The sequence below is a fragment of the Sarcophilus harrisii genome, chromosome 2 (assembly GCF_902635505.1).
Source record: "Sarcophilus harrisii chromosome 2, mSarHar1.11, whole genome shotgun sequence".
Lineage (NCBI taxonomy): Eukaryota > Metazoa > Chordata > Mammalia > Dasyuromorphia > Dasyuridae > Sarcophilus > Sarcophilus harrisii.
The window spans coordinates 38977287-38992427 of record NC_045427.1 but is presented as its reverse complement, the minus strand read 5'-3'; the positions used below and the strand labels follow the sequence as shown (position 1 = coordinate 38992427).

Below are 15141 nucleotides of genomic sequence, written 5' to 3'. Positions count from 1 at the left end.
CCTGCCTCCTCATCTGTTGGTTGTTGCCTCCATTGTCTTTCCCCCCAAAACCCCCTCCCCACAGCTGCTGAGCTATCATTCTCCTGGGCTCCCTGTCACATCTAGAATAAACATTTACAGCCTCTTTCTGCATGTCTCCCTGTGATCCAACCAAACAGTTTCTCTCTGCCTCCTGTCCCCATCCCCCAAATGCCCTCTCTTACCTCCACCAGAGTGCCAAGTTTCCTTTAAGATTCCCTCTATGTGGAATCTTCTCTGCTTCTCCCCCAGACAATTTTGCTTCTCTCTTGTGTGGGTGCCTGTGGGGAACCCATTGGCTTGCTTGAGAGGATGCAAGTTCCTTGGGAACTGGGGTTATTTGTCCTCAGTGCAGTCCAGAGTCTGGGCCATGTCAGCCACGGTCATTTGTAATGTTCTCTGTTGAGGTTTTCTGGGAGCAGCCTTCATTTCAGTTCAGTAATCGCCACACGAGTAGCCAGAAATTAAAGTCCAAATCCTTTATTGTCTCCTTCAAAGTCTTGTCTCCTTCACTTGCGGCTCGGCTAGTTTTTCTGGAGGCCTGTCTCTCTCCTTGGTTCCAAGAGCTGCTGCTTCTGCCTGCTTTCTCTGGCTTCTGAATCTCCCCAACTTCCAAGGGTTTGTGCTTCAGCCTCCAGCCATAACAAAGGTAGAAGATGAAATGAATCTGTCTCGGCCTCTTCTCTTGTGGACTGAAATGTAGAAAGAGGGGTGGGGTGGGATGGATGATGAGCCTCAAACAGTGTGAGAAGCTGCAGTGCCATAAAGACCCAGAAGTAAGGCTCCCTGGATGGGTAGGAGGATTATTAAGGGGAGCAGTTTGGGCAGTTAAAGGGGTATTTGGGAGGAGTGGAAGAAATCTAACTTCTGATCTATAAGTCATAGAGAATAATGGTAAGTTCTTGAGTACCGAAAGTAAAGAAATCAATGTTTTGGGGAGTGAGTTTGACAGCCCTGAGCATGATGGACTGAAGAGCAACCCCTGGGTGGGCTGACTTGTGGGCATGAAATGATCCTGATGGGGAAGGGGGACAGATAAAAGGATGAATCAGATTTCTTTTTTTTTTTTTTTTAATTTTATTTAATAGCCTTTTATTTACAGGATATATACATGGGTAAACTTTACAGCATTAACAATTGCCAAACCTCTTGTTCCAATTTTTCACCTCTTACCCCCCTCACCCCCTCCCCTAAATGGCAGGATGACCAGTAGATGTTAAATATATTAAAATATAACTTAGAGACACCATAAGTATACATGACCAAAACATTATTTTGCTGTACAAAAAGAATCAGACTCTGAATTATTGTACAATTAGCTTGTGAAGGAAATCAAAAATGCATGTGTGCATAAATATAGGGATTGGGAATTCAATGTAATGGTTTTAGTCATCTCCCAGAGTTCTTTTTCTGGGTATAGCTAGTTCAGTTCATTACTGCTCCATTAGAAATGATTTGGTTGATCTCGTTGCTGAGGATGGCCTGATCCATCAGAACTGGTCATCATCTAGTATTGTTGTTGAAGTATATAATGATCTCCTGGTCCTGCTCATTTCACTCAGCATCAGTTAGGTAAGTCTCTCAGGCCTTTCTGAAATCATCCTGTTGGTCATTTCTTTTTTATTTTTTATTTTTATTTTTATTTTTTATTTTTTTATTTAATAGCCTTTTATTTACAGGATATATACATGGGTAACTTTACAGCATTAACAATTGCCAAACCTCTTGTTCCAATTTTTCACCTCTTACCCCCCTCCCTAAATGGCAGGATGACCAGTAGATGTTAAATATATTAAAATATAACTTAGATACACAATAAGTATACATGACCAAAACATTATTTTGCTGTACAAAAGAATCAGACTCTGAATTATTGTACAATTAGCTTGTGAAGGAAATCAAAAATGCAGGTGTGCATAAATATAGGGATTAGAATTCAATGTAATGGTTTTTAGTCATCTCCCAGAGTTCTTTCTCTGGGCATAGCTAGTTCAGTTCATTACTGCTCCATTAGAAATGATTTGGTTGATCTGTTTGCTGAGGATGGCCTGATCCATCAGAACTGGTCATCATCTAGTATTGTTGTTGAAGTATATAATGATCTCCTGGTCCTGCTCATTTCACTCAGCATCAGTTCGTGTAAGTCTCTCCAGGCCTTTCTGAAATCATCCTGTTGGTCATTTCTTACAGAACAGTAATATTCCATAATTTTCATATACCACAATTTATTCAGCCATTCTCCAACTGATGGACATCCATTCAGTTTACAGTTTCTAGCCACTACAAAAAGGGCTGCCACAAACATTCATGCACATACAGGTCCCTTTCCCTTCTTTATAATCTCTTTGGGATATAATCCCAGTAGTAACGCTGCTGGATCAAAGGGTATGCACAGTTTGATAACTTTTTGAGCATAGTTCCAAACTACTCTCCAAAATGGTTGGATTCGTGATGAATCAGATTTCAAAAGTGGAATACAGAATTATACCTCAAGCTCCCCCAAAACCTTGACTGGATGTGTAGGGAAAGTAAAAATGGCAATGATTCTGAACAGCATTGCCATTAATAAAAGTGACCAAGAAAGTAGATTAAATTTGGTTGGTGGGGAAAAATGGATTTTCTATAGCAAAAATTTGATAGGCGTATTAACTATCTTCTATAGAAAAGCTATTGCAGTTCCCTAAGACTCATCACTGTCCCATGAATAAATGGGCTTGGATTGTTTTATTTTTAATATTGAACTTGTGTTCATTTTAGAAAACGTGCCTTCTCCCTTCTCTGTCTGCAAAACACCTCTTTTCCCCTCACATATGGATAATGGCATGGCCTGCTGGGGGCCAAGGGGCTGCCAACCTCGAGTCCTTCCCCCTTCTAGATCTTCTCTGTTAGCCACCATAATGATTTCCCTAAAGACAGTGTCCAACAGGGGCAGCTAGGTGGCACAGTGGAGAGAGTACCAGCTCTGAAGTCAGGAGGACCCCAGTTCAAATCTGGCCTCAGACACTTGACACTTCCTAGCTGTGTGACCCTGGGCAAGTCACTTAACCCCAATTGCCTCAGGAAAAAAGACAGTGTCCAACGGTATTACCCTCTGCTTAGTAAATTCCAGGTTCTAGAGTTCATCCTTTTCTGGTTCAAATGCATGCATCTGTGTGACATTGCATGTCTTCCCTAACTTGGCCCCCTCCCTAACCCTGGGCCCCTCCTGGCTTCCTTGTTCTTCCTTTCACTAGACAGAATCTCCCAGGTAGAGTCTGGCTCCACCTTATCCTACCTGTGTCTTTCTGGTTCGTGGTTGGCCTGTTGCTTCCACTGACACTGGGAGCTTCTAGGAGAGCAGGGACTCTGGTTGTTGCTTTTCCCTGCATCCCCAGTATTCAACTCACATAATAGGGATTGAACAGACACTTGTTTTTCTGACTTGTGATTAGCATCTCCTCCGTCTGTGTCCTTCTTCCCACTCACCTTGCCAACTCATTCAAGTCCTCAGTTTTTTTTTTTTTTTTTTTTAAAGACAGTTTTGGTTGGCCTCTGAACTGGTCTCCCTGCTTTTGGGGTCTCTTCGACTCATGCAGCCACTAAAACCATTTTCCTAAAGCGTCTACCTGCCCATGCCCTCTCTGTTCAGAAGCTTCTTGTGGCTCCCAGGCAGGACACCTCTTCCTTTAAAGCCCAGTGCAGGTGCTGCTTCCTCCGAGAAGCTTTCCCTGACTCGTCCCCTGTCCAGATCTCTTTTAGAGTTTTGTCTTGATATCTCTCTTGCTCTTACTTCTTTCATGTTTTGCCTCCCCTCCCCAATTAGATGGCAGATCTTTTTTATCATTATTATAGTTTTTTATTTACAAGATATACGTGTGAGTATATCTTTCATTTTTCATCATTGACTATTGCAAAACCTTTTGTTCCAATTTTTCTCCTCATTCCCCCACCCCCTCCCCAAATGGCAGGTTGACCAATACGTGTTAAATATGTTAAAGTATAAGTTAAATACAATATGTGTATACATGTCCGTACAGTTATTTTGCTGCACAAAAAGAATCGGACTTTGAAATAGTGTACAATTAGCTTGTGAAGGAAGTCAAAAATGCAGGCGGACAAAAATACAGCAATTGGGAATTCTATGAAGTAGTTCATATTCTTTTTAGATGGCAGATCTTTGAGAATAAAAACTGTGCTGTTTTCATTCATATGAAAAGAACTTCTCTAATACCCAGTATAGCCTTTCACAAAGAATATTTTCTAGAATTGAGTTCTCCAAACTAGGTGGCCATGGTCTCACCTTCAGCTCTGTGCACAGCCTCCTTTCCTCCCTCCTTGGATCTCTGGTGTTCTTGTATTAAAATATATAAACTCCACGAGAAATAGTGGTTTTTGCTTGTTTGAATTTGTGGCCCCAGGGTTTTGTAAGGTTCATAATTGGGGTATTTACCACAGCCCTTTTTGGGCTGGGCCACAAGAGCTGGATTATATCTTGTTAATAAAACACTTTAGTATTTTTCCCCAGTAGCTTTTTATTTTTCCAAATAATATGCAAGGATAGTTTTTTTTTTATTAATATTCATCTTTTCAAAACTTTGCAAATTTTTCTCCTTTCACTTCCCCATATCCTCCTCTATAGACAACAAGCAATATAGTATAGGTTAAATATGTGCAATTCTTCTGAACATTGCCATGTGCATAAGAAAAATCAGATCAAAATGTGAAAAGGGGAAAAAAAAATGAAAAGAAAAACAACAAAAAGTGAAAATATCATGCTTTGATCCACATTCATTCTCAGCAGTCCTCTCTTTGGATGCAGATGGCTCACTCCATCACAAGCCTATTGAAATTACCTTGAAAATCTCTATGTTGTTTTGAAAAGAGCCAAGTCAATCACAGTTGATCACTGAATAATCTTGTTGATGTGTACAGTGTTGTCTTGGTTCTGCTAACTTAACTTAGCAGCAATTCACATAAGTTTAGGCCTTTCTGAAATAAGAATTTCTTATAGAACAATCTGTATTTTGTTTTAAAAGCATTTAAATACAGCTTTAGTGAAATCCAATCAGGTTGTTAGTGAAAAATTGACAGCTAAGATCAAGCAGTAGCTCTATTAGAGATCCATTTTCTTTCTTCCGTTTTAAGACTTCAAACACTGTCCTACTTGTTTAAATTCGGTTTAAATGGCTACACAAGTCAGTGCTCACCGGTCAAGCTTTTATTTGGATTTGTCTGTTTCATTGCTGCTTTTCCAAACTGGAGAAGGATTATTCCACCTTTTTATTATTATTATTATTATTATTATTAATTTTTTTTGCAGAATGAATTCACAATGACAATTGGTCTCCTTAAAAGACAGATTTTCTTGTCTTTGGTTATAGTTATAGACTATAGCCAAGTAGATAAAGAATTAAAATTTGATTCAAAAATACATTTTAAGTTATTTGAAATATTAAGTTTATTCTATCAAAGAAAAGTGACTACTAATCGTGGGCCGAGTCTTCATTCTGTAATTCCTTAGTATATCCTTGTAAATAGATTCAGAAAACAATTTTGTGGCGCTGTCCTTTCAGATGAGGACACAAGCTATACTTGGAGAGGAGAACTTTGTGTTTGTGAACCTGAGGCTGCTGGCAAAATGTGCTCTTAGCCTGTTGAATTACAAGTAAGGTAGAGGGAGAAAATCTTTAGGGGGGGAAAAATACATACTTCTAAATTTAGATTTGGTTTTGGTTAACAGTAGTTAACCACCTAGCAAGACTAGCTAAAAGAACGGTTTCATGTGGTATTGTGAATTTGGTTGCCCACTCTGTACTCGCTTATTTTTTCCTTTTCCTTGACATTTTTGTGAATAGCAACTGCCTGCTTGTGAAAGCAACATTTTTGTTATTGTAAAAGAAAATTATGCTTTGCATTTTTTTAGCCTAATTGTTTATTAATATACAGACGCTTTGAGAAAGGATTTATTAATTCTGCTAATCAGAATACTCTATTCTAAGCAACCAATATACATTTTAAAGTAATTAGGAAACAAAAGATGAAATTTTACAGCAGAGTAGAACTATAAGCATGCGGTTTGTTCAGAGTTTTGCTAGCACATACAAAATTTTTTTTCAATGATCTAATCTTGATTGCTGGTTAAGGTTTTAAAATTTGTTATTTTGGTATATTTAGGAGTTGAAAAATTTTTTTTAATGCAACATTTTTGAATCATATGACTTTTGACTTTAATTGACTTTAATCACTGAAGATTAGAAAAATGTAATAGGTTTTTTTTTTTTTTTTTTTTTTTAAAGCATAAAATAAGAGCTTCCGCTCTACAATATTTGAATCAGGAACTGAAGAAAATGACTTAAGCTTTTGGAGCTCAGGAAGAGATTTCCGACTACCTTTTCTTTCCCCAGTCTAATCCTGTGCTGTAGTTTAAAGTGGGCAGAAGACCTTTCAATTGACATCTAAGGTTCAGACTAGGTCATTGTCATTATATTTATTAATTTTTTACAATCCAGTTTGGGTCTTAGTGTTATATGCTTCCCCATTCTGACCTACATCTGATTTTAAAACTTAAATAATATTTTTATGATGAAAAATCACTTCACTTTAAATACTTGTTCTTTTTAAAAATTTCCTGCTACAAATTACTTGATATAATCATCATTCCTGTGACTTTCAACAAAAACTCAACATCCAGGCCTGGCCTTTTTTGTGGGTGGATGGAAATTTATTTGTTGCCTTTAAAAAGATAGTTATTATGAACTTTCTAAGTTTGAAAAAAAGGTGTTGAAGTTGAAGGTACTGGTGTTAAAGGTCAATGTCCCAGAGAAATCTTTGGCTATAGTACTAGGAACTATTCCTTGCTGGATGGGATGTAGAATGGGAAGATGTTTGATTATCACTTAAGGTATTGTGATTTGGGATAATGGCTCATTTTCGTTATAATTTTCATTATATTCCTTCCAGGAAACCACAGCTTCTGCAAGGTGTCTATGCTATGGGCTTTAACCGGCCATCTAAGATACAAGAGAATGCACTACCCATGATGCTGGCTGAACCGTATGTATCTAGACAGTTTATTCCTTTTATGATGTAGTTTTAATTTTTATCCAATTACAGGCTGTTTTGAGTTGGGTAGTTTAGCTTAAATCATGTTAAAGAGTATAGTATCATTATGAATCTTCCTCCTATAATGAGACTTTAAGATGTTTTTGTTATGAAGTATTTTTAATAATTTTATTAACCTGAAATATTTAACTTCTACTTTTATCAAAACTATTAATGAAATGAAGAAATCTATTAAAGAAGACTAGCCTAGAGCATGATGTAGGAATCTTTGAGCTCAGTGTTAGAGATGCAGATATTGGTCTAGAAAGCTGAGAGGAGGCATCTCTCCATGTTGTCTCCTAAAAAGGTTAAAAATGTAAAGAACTGCAATGATAGTCCAAAACATTGCTGAGGAAAGCTTTCTTAAATTAATAATAATGGGCAACAGTAATACCAAGCAGAACCCAGCATTGAATGTGACCAGACACCCAGGCTCTGACAGTTAAATCATCGAAGAAAATCGAGATATCCAGAAGTCTGGAAATTCTTGAGCCTGGGGCTGGCTTGGGCCACAGAAACATGGAAGAAATAGTACTGTAATATAAGGAGAGGCAAAAAGCACAGGCCAGCAGAAATCGGTATACTTAAGATGAAACAGAAATATTTGGTTTTTTCTTTTTTTAAAAATATATATAGCTTTTTATTTACAAGATATATACATGGGTAATTTTTCAGCATTGACCCTTACAAAACCTTCTGTTCCAACATTTCCCCTCCTTCCCCCCTCCTTCCCCCCACCCACTCCCCAAGGTGGCAGGTAGACCAATATATGAAAGAGAAATATTTGAAATGATTCTTGGAAGAAAAATCAAAACTCCCACTTCTATTTTAGGTGTATTTGAAATTATCCAGTCTTCTCAAAGATAAACCCTATATTGGCTAAATCACAGATATTTCAGAAGTCTGCAGAGGAAACCAAAAAAAGAGGTAGAAAATGAATAACAATATGAAGAATAGATAAACTTAATAATTAGTGAATTACACTAATAAAATGACAGCATTGATTTTAAAACAATTCCATAAATTTGTTATTTACAAGAAACACATTTAATCCAGAAATATTTGAGTCTGTTTAAAAGGAGTGTTAAAAATTTAAAGTATATCAATTTTAAATACTTATCCATTCAATTGTAGTCTTTAGTACTAATGTTAAAAGGAAAAAAAAGCCAAAGTTAGGACTTCAGACAGATTTGAAAAGGGACGTGGAGCCAAAGTATTTTTGTCTAGTTCATTTGTTTTAGCTTTGTTAAGTATTAGGAGTTTATGCCAGATTTTATTTCTCTTTTTCTCTGTTTGATTATTTCTTAAGTTTATAAGAAAAAAAAAAAAACCCAAAAAAATGTAGTTTTGCTACAAAGTTGTGTTTGAATTATTTTCACATCAATCCTTGAACTTAGGCTGTTAGACATTTTAAAAACAAAATTGATTTTTTGAGATTGCTACTCTGTATTGATGCAGCCCCCAGAACCTCATCGCCCAGTCTCAGTCTGGTACTGGTAAAACAGCTGCCTTCGTCCTGGCTATGCTCAGCCAAGTGGAACCATTGAACAAATACCCCCAGGTGAGGATATGGTGGGGAGGGTTCCTTGATTGGAGAACCATTGGAGAACAGATGACATTTAGTGTATGAAAAGCTATTGGGTTGTTGGAGGGATGGGGAAGCTTATTCCCTGAATCTCAAGCCCTTCAAGTACACTTGAGCAATTCTTTGCCCCTGAGCTTTGATATGTTAGAAAAGCCGTAATTATGGCTCTTTTAGGTATTGCTATATGTGTTTCTGAAAAGAGATATCAAAACAGCAGTGAAAAGCCAGCTTGGGAATGTTGGAGTCAGGGTGCCTGTGTAGAACACTGAGGTTGTCCACTTACTATGATACAGCCAAAAGGCTGTTGTGAGTGGTATTGTAATTAAAAGATAGGGTGGAGGATTTGTTCCTTGCCCTTCATTGCTTGTGTTGGGATCACAGAAAAGTAAAAACTCCTTTGTCCTTATATGCCTTACTTCCTGAAAACAAGTGTTTTCAGTGCTACTGCTTTGTAGGGAATTGTATGAGGCTTCCTTACTAAATGGCTGTGCTGAAATACCCAGAACGACATCTTATCTTGTACTCTGTGCTTTTCAGTGTTTATGCCTCTCACCGACATATGAGCTCGCACTTCAGACAGGAAAGGTGATTGAACAGATGGGCAAATTTTATCCGGAACTTAAGCTGGCTTATGCTGTTCGAGGCAACAAATGTGAGTCACTTTTAAAGACTAGTAGAGGGTAGTAGCGGTGGTGTGTGTGTGTGAATTGAGGGACATTGCACATAAATACTGGTGAAATTTGGAGAACCTACAAGACCCACAGATAGCAGTCTTGAAGAGATGCGTCAGTTTGAAGCAATTTAGACTTTGGATGAAAGAAATCAAACACTAGGAAATCCTCTGGAAGGGAACATTCCCTGGAACATTCAAACTGTCATTAACTTGAGGCAATGCTTTTTCAGTGGCGTAGGAATTGATGTAATTAAAGCCAGACCAAGATTCTTGCTAATAGTTTTTAATTTCTTTTGGGCAAGTTTGTTAGAAGATTCTATGGGTGTAGAGATGGTCATCTAAAAAATATCGTTTGAAAAAAGTTGGGGAATCTTGAACTGAAATGATACTTAAATCTATCCCTCTCCTTAGTTTTAACAGCTGCATGAAGAACTAATTGGCTCATTGTTCCACAAAGCATAATCATACTACAGTTGTGAACTTTATAAAGAATCTGTGTGGAACTAGTCAGAAAATAGTAATTGAGGAAGATAGAAGCTTGAGCTAGTTCCAGAAGGTTGGCTAGGGTTGGTCTGGGTAGGCAGGACAGGGTGGTATTCTGGGCCAAAGAAATGACAATGACAGGGTCACAGAAGCATGAGAAAAGAAGCATCATGCAGATGGATCACATACCAGTGGAGCTAGACTTTCTAGAGCAGACAATGGGCAAATGCAGATTTCTCTTGCTTTTTAAAAATCATTTTTGATGACCAAAAGCAATCTCATGGAGACCATGTTTTTGCTTTAACAGTGGAAAGAGGCCAGAAGATCAGTGAACAGATTGTGATTGGTACTCCTGGCACTGTCCTGGATTGGTGCTCCAAGCTGAAATTCATCGATCCCAAGAAGATCAAAGTGTTTGTTCTTGATGAAGCTGATGTAATGATAGCCACCCAAGGCCATCAGGATCAGAGTATACGAATCCAGAGGTATGGGGGCCTTGTTGGGATAGGGGTAGGGGCAGGGAATCTTCTTAGAGGAAACTGGCTCTATTCCAAAGCTGCCTTCTTTCCACAAAGACCTAGAAGCTGAAGAATTTGGTGAATCAAACAGGTGGTTTCTTAATGAGAGAGGCCAGAGTAGTTCCCTGCTTAGCTTTAAGATAGGAATGCAATTTGCAAGCTATAGTTGTGTTATCTGTTGGGGGGGGGGGGGGGAAGAAGTGACAATGCTTAAAACTCTTGACACTTGGTCTTTGTCGTGGTAGCTTTAGGATTGCCACCAGAATTACATACATTACAAATACAGGGATTTTGTTTACTTGTCAGGCCCCCTTGAATATCAGCATTTCATTTATTTGATTATTTGTCCCCTTCCCAGCAACCCTGTAGCTGATAGCACAAGGTTGCCTATTTTGTCAATCTTCCTCTGGAGCATATGCCATAGGAGGAAGAGAATCCTCAGGTTGGTCAAGGGGAGATCAAAGGGTTCTGCTGGCAACAGCTTGACCATACTTTGAAGAAAGGGGTGGGGAACTTTGTGTTTTCTTAAAATCAGTTGACTATTGTCCTGTGTTTAACAGAGTAAGACTAAATTCTTCCTTGACCACTAGCCAAATAGATGATCTTCAAGGGGAAAAAAATGCTCTGGGATCATTTCTTTATTGATAATAGGAAAAGCTCTTTCTGACTCTTAGCTGATAGGATCCTATGTTTGCTGGAGAGATGCTTATGCACAATAGGTGGTGATCTTTAGCCTGCAAGGAGCTGTCCATGGTGACACTTTCCATGGAGGGCAAAAATAAGTCATGTTGCTTGTATCACACTTTTATTTTTTCTCTACAATTTTATTGGTGCTGTTTTTCCAACTGCTACCGTTTCTGAAATCACACCATCCTCATAATAGAGTGGGTATCTGTCTTATCTCTGTTTCACACTCTAGTTTGCTGCTGCTGCTCAGGCTGTAGAACTCTGGGACAACAATAAGGCAATGTGGATAATTTCCATTTGATGGCTTTTATCGCAGTTTTCATTTGTATTACTGTGGGCTTTAGAGATACTTATGTTCTTCTGGTTTTGCTTTCTTCATTCTCCATAAGTTCTCAAAAGTATTCATATATTTCTTGGAATTCTTGGCATATCATATTGCATGCAGTAATATTCTATTAAGTTCATAGAACAAAACTTATTCAGTCATTCTTTCATAAGTATCCAGTTTTGTTTGCAGTTTTTTTTTTTAATGTGACTTTTTTGGAAAATATGCCCAGCAATGTTGGATCAAAGGATATGAACAACATCATGACTTTTATCATATGATTACATATTGTTTTCTAAAATGATTGGAACAATTCTTCACTCCACCAACAATATATTTGTATCTGTTATTCCCAAACCTTGCACCACTGAACGTTTTCCTCTTTCATTAGTTTTTCAGTTCGTTAGGTGTAAGGTGTGTTAATTCATTTGATCTTCACAGCCTCATTGTGAACAAAGTAGAGACTGAGTTATGTTATTGCACATTTATAAAGGAAATCCAGATAGAAAATAAGTGATTTGTCCAAGTCCTAGTTAATTATTGGTTAAATCTAGGATTGAGATGAATAATCTTTCCTGACTTCCAAGTTGTGTTTTCTAAGACTTCCAAGTTGTGTTTTCTGTGTCTGAGACTTGAATATTATTCACAAATTTTCCTTTTGAGCTGCTGCCAAAAAATTAAAACCTAGAGGGTTTTCTCTTTGTCTTGTTGCATGGTTTTTGATACAAGCCAGAAATGAGCAATACTGTGTGTCTTGCTAGAAGGTAGGGAGTGGATATGTCTTCAATTCCTAGAACTGTTCATTAATATGTGAGAGTATATTTTATAACTTTCCAGTTCAAAATTCTGATTTGTGCATTTGACCTTTCTTTTTAGGATGCTCCCTAAGGATTGTCAAATGCTGCTTTTCTCTGCCACTTTTGAGGAGTCTGTGTGGAAATTTGCACGAAAAGTTGTCCCAGACCCAAATATCATCAAACTGAAACGAGAAGAAGAGACATTGGACACCATTAAACAGTATTATGTGATGTGCAATAACCGGGATGAGAAATTCCAGGCGCTTTGTAATCTCTATGGGGCCATCACCATTGCGCAAGCCATGATCTTCTGTCATGTGAGTAGCACTCAGCAGGGCAAGGATGTAACACCAAATTGGAAAAAAAAATTATGTCCTCTCCCTTCCAGATAAATTCATTTTAGTTACTAAATAAGTGTTGGCTGATGATAGGAAGAAAAATTACAGGAGATGTTACCCTTCTCCCAGAAATATCATTGATTTGAAAATGGGGTGATATTATTTTGGACAAATGTTGAAAAAATGGAACTTGACAGGTTTTCATTATTAAAAATGTTTTAGATTAATATCACATAAAAAGCATCTTCTTTTGAAGTTCTTATCTTATTGATGTGGTTACGCCATTGACCAGTGTAGCAGAAGCCATCCATACCTTCTCAGGCTACACAGTTCTTGTTTAGATTTCCTATTAGTCCACCAAAGAAGATCCACCCAATGTACTGAAGGCCTTTTCTAGCTTTTTCATTATATTTTTGGGGAAAGAGTCCAAAATGCCCCACTGGAAAAATTTTTTGAAAACTCTTAAGATTTCAGAAATTTTATTCGTAATTATTTAATTAAAGCACAAAGTCTTCTTCATGTAATAACTTATTGATTGAAACCACTTTCTAGTATTTTTTAAAAAAAAATTCTTTTCACTCCAGACCCGCAAAACAGCTGGTTGGCTGGCAGCTGAACTGTCCAAAGAAGGCCACCAGGTGGCCCTCCTGAGTGGTGAAATGATGGTGGAACAGAGAGCTGCAGTGATTGAGCGTTTCCGAGAGGGCAAGGAAAAAGTGTTGGTGACCACCAACGTGTGTGCTCGAGGTGAGAAGAGGCTGCCCAGCAAGGAGGCCTGGGGGCCTAGGAAAGACTAGGAGGGGGTCTTGTTTGAGTTTTTGCAGGGCCCCAGTCAGCAGCTCCCTCTGCCTTTGCAGAAGTGGTCTGCCGGAGATGGATTTTGCCCCTCCATGTGCTGAGCCACGTGGTCATCCCTCTCCGGGTGACAAATATGACTCCTGAGCCTTGCGATGGGTCTGTCTCTTGGTGGTTTGTCTGCAGTCAGCAGCTAGATGATCCTCTAGGAATTTTCTGTTCTTGGACATTGTGGAGCTCTCCTGATCTTAAGCTGTAGGAGAAGAGCATTTCCTCAGCCCTGCCATCCAGGGTTCTGCCTTCTATTTGCTGCTTTTCATTTAAATAGCTCCAGTTTGTAGACAAATGTGACAAATGGCAAGCATCAGGCAGTTTGACCTAGAACTCCCTGGGAAAAAGCTTTGACTCCCTCCAAGGAAAGAATCATCTTGAGTGGATCTGATCCATTCAGGTTGTACTGTTTTTATGGCCCTTGGGCCTTTATCTTGTTTTGTGGGTACCAGCTGCTAGAACCAAGTTTGCCAGATGAGACGGCGGCTGTCGGCACTTTTTGTGAGCTTTGCCATCTTCCTGCACTGCAGGTATCGATGTTGAACAGGTGTCTGTGGTTATCAACTTTGACCTGCCTGTGGACAAGGATGGGAATCCAGACAACGAGACATACCTTCATCGGATCGGGCGTACGGGGCGCTTTGGCAAGCGGGGCCTGGCCGTGAACATGGTGGACAGCAAGCACAGCATGAACATTCTCAACAGAATCCAAGAGCATTTCAGTGAGTGTCTCAGAGTATCTGCCCTCTGGGGCATTGAAGTGGGGAAGGCTAGGGCTCCTGGGCAGAGCCCTGGCTCTCTCCTCTGCCATCTCCCTTCTTGTTAGAGAACCAGAGAAGGGGGAGGGAGGAGTCCCACTGTTGTGTTGGAGGGCCAAAGCCCTCACACAAAAGTGTCCAGGGTGTGGCAGGTGGTGCTCGATGCCGTGCTCGGTTACATTAAGGTTTCATGAGTCAAATGAGGAAGGAGTCCTCTTTTGTCAGTAGTTGGATATTCCTTTGAAGTAAAGCAGAAGTTTGAGGGTTGTGCTCAAGTTGCAGCAGTAGCTGAAATAGACTGTCCAGGTGTTCCTGTTTTGATTGTGTCTGGCTGAATTCCTTTGCAGATAAGAAGATTGACAGATTGGACACGGATGATTTGGATGAGATTGAGAAAATAGCCAACTGAAAAGCATTGGTTCGAGTTGACCTACGCCCTCTGGATGTGCATCATCAGTTCCATTTGGATTGTTTTTTTTTTTTTTTGAAATTGGCACAACCCTTGGCCAGTCACCAAAAAAAGGACTAAGGCGGGAATGCATAGAAATTACCTACCTCATTTCAAATTATGTTTGGATTTAACAACAACAAAAAAATAATTGTACAAATAATGGGGGGAGGTAGAAAAATCTTTACATGAGCTTTTATGATTAGGTGTAAATGGACGGAAATTAACTTTTGAACAAATCTCTTTGCAACACAAGCAAGAGAAAAAAAAGAATGTGTTCCCATCTTAGGATTCTCCTTAGGGAACTGTTACATCTGGATAATTTGGCTTCTATGTCCACTGTGGTTCTGTTCTCTTATCCCAGAATGAGTCAAGCATATCCCAGGGTGCCAACCTGTCTGCAGCAAAATGTAAAATGACAGAGATAAAGTGAAAAGATACAGCTCGGATGGCCCTGTGGGACAGCTTCAAAGTCAAAAAGGATTGGGAAGAGATATCATGCTGGGATGGAGCAGTTCTTTCCTTCCTGCCATCCACAGAAGGAAAAAATTGTTTGGTGATGAAAACAATACACAAGATATGTAA

General features: G+C 38.9%; 1 protein-coding gene across 4 annotated transcripts in view; it reads left to right on the top strand.

Moving 5' to 3' along the window:
* LOC100934572 (ATP-dependent RNA helicase DDX19B) overlaps positions 1-14817 on the top strand; it is a 29451-nt gene extending 14634 nt beyond the window's left edge. For 3 of the 4 annotated variants that reach the window (XM_031949978.1, XM_031949979.1, XM_031949980.1), the window contains exons 5-12: positions 6958-7050; positions 8557-8659; positions 9221-9335; positions 10147-10324; positions 12246-12483; positions 13089-13251; positions 13881-14072; positions 14456-14817. In XM_031949978.1, the coding sequence (XP_031805838.1) occupies positions 6958-7050; positions 8557-8659; positions 9221-9335; positions 10147-10324; positions 12246-12483; positions 13089-13251; positions 13881-14072; positions 14456-14517 (1144 nt within the window). In that variant the 3' untranslated portion in view covers positions 14518-14817. Of the gene's footprint in view, positions 1-6957; positions 7051-7947; positions 8026-8556; positions 8660-9220; positions 9336-10146; positions 10325-12245; positions 12484-13088; positions 13252-13880; positions 14073-14455 lie in introns of those variants that run through there. The other variant, XM_031949981.1, reaches the window with a different exon arrangement.
* Positions 14818-15141: the final 324 nt, after the last annotated feature.